The 4,387-nt window shown below is 41.7% G+C and overlaps 1 protein-coding gene across 1 annotated transcript; it reads right to left on the bottom strand.

The window, feature by feature from the left end:
* Positions 1-436: 436 nt before the first annotated feature.
* nphs2 (NPHS2 stomatin family member, podocin) lies at positions 437-3,547 on the bottom strand. Its single transcript, XM_071486111.1, has 5 exons — positions 3,021-3,547; positions 2,605-2,708; positions 1,798-1,870; positions 1,337-1,419; positions 437-1,243 (listed from the first exon to the last, which is right to left on the bottom strand). The coding sequence occupies exons 1-5, from the start codon at positions 3,286-3,288 to the stop codon at positions 980-982; spliced, it is 792 nt and encodes a 263-aa protein (XP_071342212.1). The 5' UTR covers positions 3,289-3,547; the 3' UTR covers positions 437-979.
* Positions 3,548-4,387: the final 840 nt, after the last annotated feature.

Below are 4,387 nucleotides of genomic sequence, written 5' to 3'. Positions count from 1 at the left end.
CATTTCATGGTGTTTAAAAATAATAATTATAATAGTGAACATTTTATCTGTTGACTGTCACATCATTGGTGAGTCTGTTTCTGGCTCCTCCTCTGTCATTCCTCCCTCTTCTTCTACAGCAGGAGGAGGAGGAGGTGGTGGTGGAGGTAGGGATGAGTGATCAGAGGTCAGACTGAGGAGATCTGGGGGGAATGGAAGGACCAGGGCAGGATGGAGGTGACGGAAGGAGGCCCTGAACCCCTCCCAGGCAGTCGTCTCTCCTTCTGCTGCTTTTGCCTGGAGGAGAGAAGGGCTGCCGTATGTAAAGTGTTTCCTTTGCAAATACTGAGGATGCAGAAATGACCTCACAGGAATAGGTAAACATCAGTCAGAGGCATAAACATGCAAATACAAAATATAAAAATGAAATATATAAAATATAAAATCATTAAGTTACTGGTTACTTACTCTGGCCTGCTGTTGTCTCTTGAGCTCAGCCTCAGCAGCCAGACTCTGCTGTAACTCCACAGGAAAACTGAGCTCATCTCTGACAGAAAATCAAACACAAGCACAACCCAGCCTGGTCAGCAGGAACTACAAATCTCAACATTCCTGTTTGCTGTTTACCTGGAAAAATCATTGCATGCAGAGGAAAAATCCTTTCCACACAGAAAGTGATGCATTTTTCAGAAGCAGTACTATCCACTTTTTGTTGTGAACATCCACTTTTTGTTTAGCCTCTCCCTGCAGCCACTGCTTTACACTAGTGTCACAATTATACAGGGTCACCCACTGTCACAGTGTAGACTAGAATGCTTCGCTGCAACAAGATGTGGCATGTGGTTTGTGATTTTTGGTCTTGAATTCCAATGAAATGCTGTTATTCACTAACTGGAATACATGCAGCTATAATGGTTACCACAAAAAAAGGTGTGTTACAGCACTTGCTCACAAAGTAAGAGTGAAAGAAGACTCTGTGGGGACTTTTCTGTCTTCAGTCTTACATGTCTGCTCTCTCCACCCGGATGCCCCAGCGACAAGCAACAGAGTCAACAGCTGCTTGTATCTGCTGGCCGACCCTCCTCCTGTGCAGCAGGATGTGGCTGAATGTGTGTTGGGCGAGAACGTCTCTGACCGCTGCCTGCACCAGAGTCTGCAACACCGTGGTCAGACTGGACAGAGCTGTGCTGCACAGAGCCACATTCTCTATCTGGTAATAACACACCGCACCCAGCTCTGGCCTCACCAAGTCCTTTGTCACCACCTGCAAGGTTCACATACAGTAAACAGTTCATTCATTATCAATCATTTTCACATATGAAGCTGAATGCGAATATGTCACTTGTGTGTTTTGTACCGTGTGGGGAGGAACCTTCAGCATCTTCAGTCGGATGTCGACCTTGTGGCACACATCAAGGAGTGGGAGGTAGAAGAGAAGGCCTGGACAGAGGAGAGAGAAAGATTTGTTTTATAGATTTCTAACATAAATTATTGTGTTTTTCTTCTTAATAATTTCCCCATAGGTTTTGTGTTATATAAAACGTGGATCGCAGATTAAAACAGTTAATTCATTTTATTTTAACATGATTTTAAGTTTATCTAACTGTAAGGTTTCCAAATTTGCCATGAACCTGTAGCTGTATGATCACTAGGTAACCAAAGCCAACAATAATTCAAACACTGACACATATCTTCTTCCAGAAATGGCAATTCAACTGTTTTGACGCATCCTTAATGTAAACAACATTTTAAAAAAAGTACAGTTTTGAAATCACAACTGACAGTTGAGTGTGAAAGATTACAGTGATCTGTGCCGACCTGGACCTCTGGGTCTTCCGCGCAGAAGGTGACCCAGTCTGAAGATCACAGCTCTCTCATGCTCTCTCACTACCTGCCAATCGAAATAACAGACATCAGTCAGTCCACATGAATGGAAAACAGTGATGGCAGTATTGTCCAATTTATATACAACATGAGTTAACCAGCTGTCATACAATCCCTATTTACAATAAAATGCAGTGCAGTCAGAAAGCATTAGGACATCCATGGATAACCATGACCTGGATGACTGAGAATCTTCACAGACACGTTACATAAACACTTTGTTGTATTGGCTGTGTACTATAGTGCATTGGATTAGAAATCAAACAACGGCTATGAGGGGAAAGTGCTTAGTGTGACTCTCTAAAATAGCCCATTTTCATGTTAAAAACTGCAATATTCACAAATTTCTCCAAACATTTCACTTCCTGCTGAAATGAAAATAGTGGAAACAACATTTTGAGCATTAATATACAATGAATGATACAATTGTCACAGCTCCTTCCATGCTAAATTAGATTGTGGCAACTGAGATTAATTCAAATACTCAATTTCACCAGTTTCAGGTAATTGGTTTTTAAGCAGCTTGGACTTAAATCAATATCAAATTCTCTCAGATTGTTGGAACCTGAACATAAACTTCATCCATCCCTTGACATCCACACCTGTTTATGTCTCCATCACAAACTGCATGTGCCTAGTTGTCTTCAACCTAATTATTTACATAATTCCTGTATAGGATCTTGATTGTTGTGAAGTAGATCAGTGTTTGGTTTCTTGTTTGGACTGTGGTGTAGTTCGTACTTTGATACAGAACCAGATGGACAGAGGGAGGAAGAGGAGAACCAGAGCCAAGACAAAGACCATCAGCAGCCACTCAAACACTCCCAGGTTCTTGTGCTTCAAACCTGCAGAGAGCCACAGTGCTTCGTATGAAGAACTCCAGCCATAACACAGAATCAAGCTTGGCAGTAAACAACTATTTTTACATTAAACTCAACTCAGAAAGTGGACTAAAAGCTTTGGCTAACACTAAACATTTCACTGTAATAAACTTCAAAGATAGACCACTTTACATCACAGTTTTACCAATACCATAACAAAAGTAAACTCACAACAGCAACAAGTTGCAGACAAAATAGTCAACATCACAAATTTCTATAACATAAGCAGAAATAAAGAAATAAAAATGCCAGTGTTTTCTCCGTACTTCAACTTACCTTCTTCCTGCTCTGCTGCTTCCAGGAGCCCCAGGTTTTCTTCCTTGACCTTGTCATCTCTCACGCTGTCTATGTCCACCACAGTGGACTTCAACTTCACTTCTGTCCCCTGCTCTACCTTCACCTCATTCGTCCCTGGTTTTTCCTTCTGTTGCCCCTCTTTCCTCACTGACGATGCCTCGGGGAGGCGAGCTGCCTTCGATGCCCGTTGCCGGTGACCTCTGGGAGGCACACTGGCTCCCCTCTCACTCTCCTTCCGAGGTCTCATTCTGGATCTTGATAGATGACTAGCCTGGACATTGGAGGACTTCTCAATATTGGCTGGATGCTCTGGAGTAAAGAGCACAGAAGTGATGGCTGTTGAGATTTTTCTTTGTGATGGGTTAGTGGAGGATTGTCTTCTTGGGAGAAATCAGAGAGGAAGGAAAAACTGTGCAGCTTCTACTGGTGTGAGTTGAATCCTCTGGCTGGAGGTCTGTAAGTGGAGTCAGCGGTGCTGCTGTCTACTGTGATAATGAGACAATATGTGGACGGTGAATCAGGATGACTGTTTGAATGTGGGAGTGGAGGATGGCAGTGGGAGTGCCACTTGCTACCCTCTCTGTTTTTCAAACAATTTTAGGTCAGTGAACTTCTATGACTTTCGATATCTGTTGTCAGAAAATCAAAACGTCTGGGGGTTGCTGGATTTTTTAAAGCAATATTCTGTTTTATTTATTGGCATTATTCTCTTTTTATTCTTATCCAAAAGCTCTAACAAGAGTAAAAAAAAAACACAGCAACATCATGTTTTTGTCTCATTCAGTCAATCTAATTTTTTCCTAGGTGTTACATCTTGGAAGCATTTCATTATATCTTAGAAACATCAAAATCTATCGGTGCCTGTAAAAATAATCCTACACATTCCCACATTTTCCTCTTCCCTTTAAGTATAAAATTAAGAGTTTGCCTAACAGTTTTAGTGGACATGTGCATGGTAGTATACCCACTGTATATATTTGTACTTATACACATAAAATCACCAACATATTTGCTTTGGAAAGTTGGTGGAGACACACGCCAGTGGCTGTCCTGTGGGGGATAGTTGCATTTTTGTTATTAAACTGTGAACAAGACTTGCTATTTGAGTGCACATCACACAGACCATACACACAAATTACATTAAAACCTTCATATGACCAAATCCTTCTCTTGTGCTTCTTCCCTGGTAAAAACCATTGCCATTTAGAGATGTGTGGAATCCAGCAGTCATAGTTTACCTTTGGGCCAGTTGTGTCAGTGGAGTTCAGGGGGTCATGGTATTTCTTCAGTGGGAATGTGCAGAATCAGGCCTCTCCTTTCCAAAGAGCTGATGTAGTTTTTTTCTC

The sequence above is a fragment of the Trachinotus anak genome, unplaced genomic scaffold, assembly GCF_046630095.1.
Source record: "Trachinotus anak isolate AG129_WGS33_773 ecotype Australia unplaced genomic scaffold, CSIRO_AGI_Tana_v1 ptg000010l, whole genome shotgun sequence".
NCBI lineage: Eukaryota > Metazoa > Chordata > Actinopteri > Carangiformes > Carangidae > Trachinotus > Trachinotus anak.
This window is presented reverse-complemented; position numbering and strand designations above follow the sequence as displayed.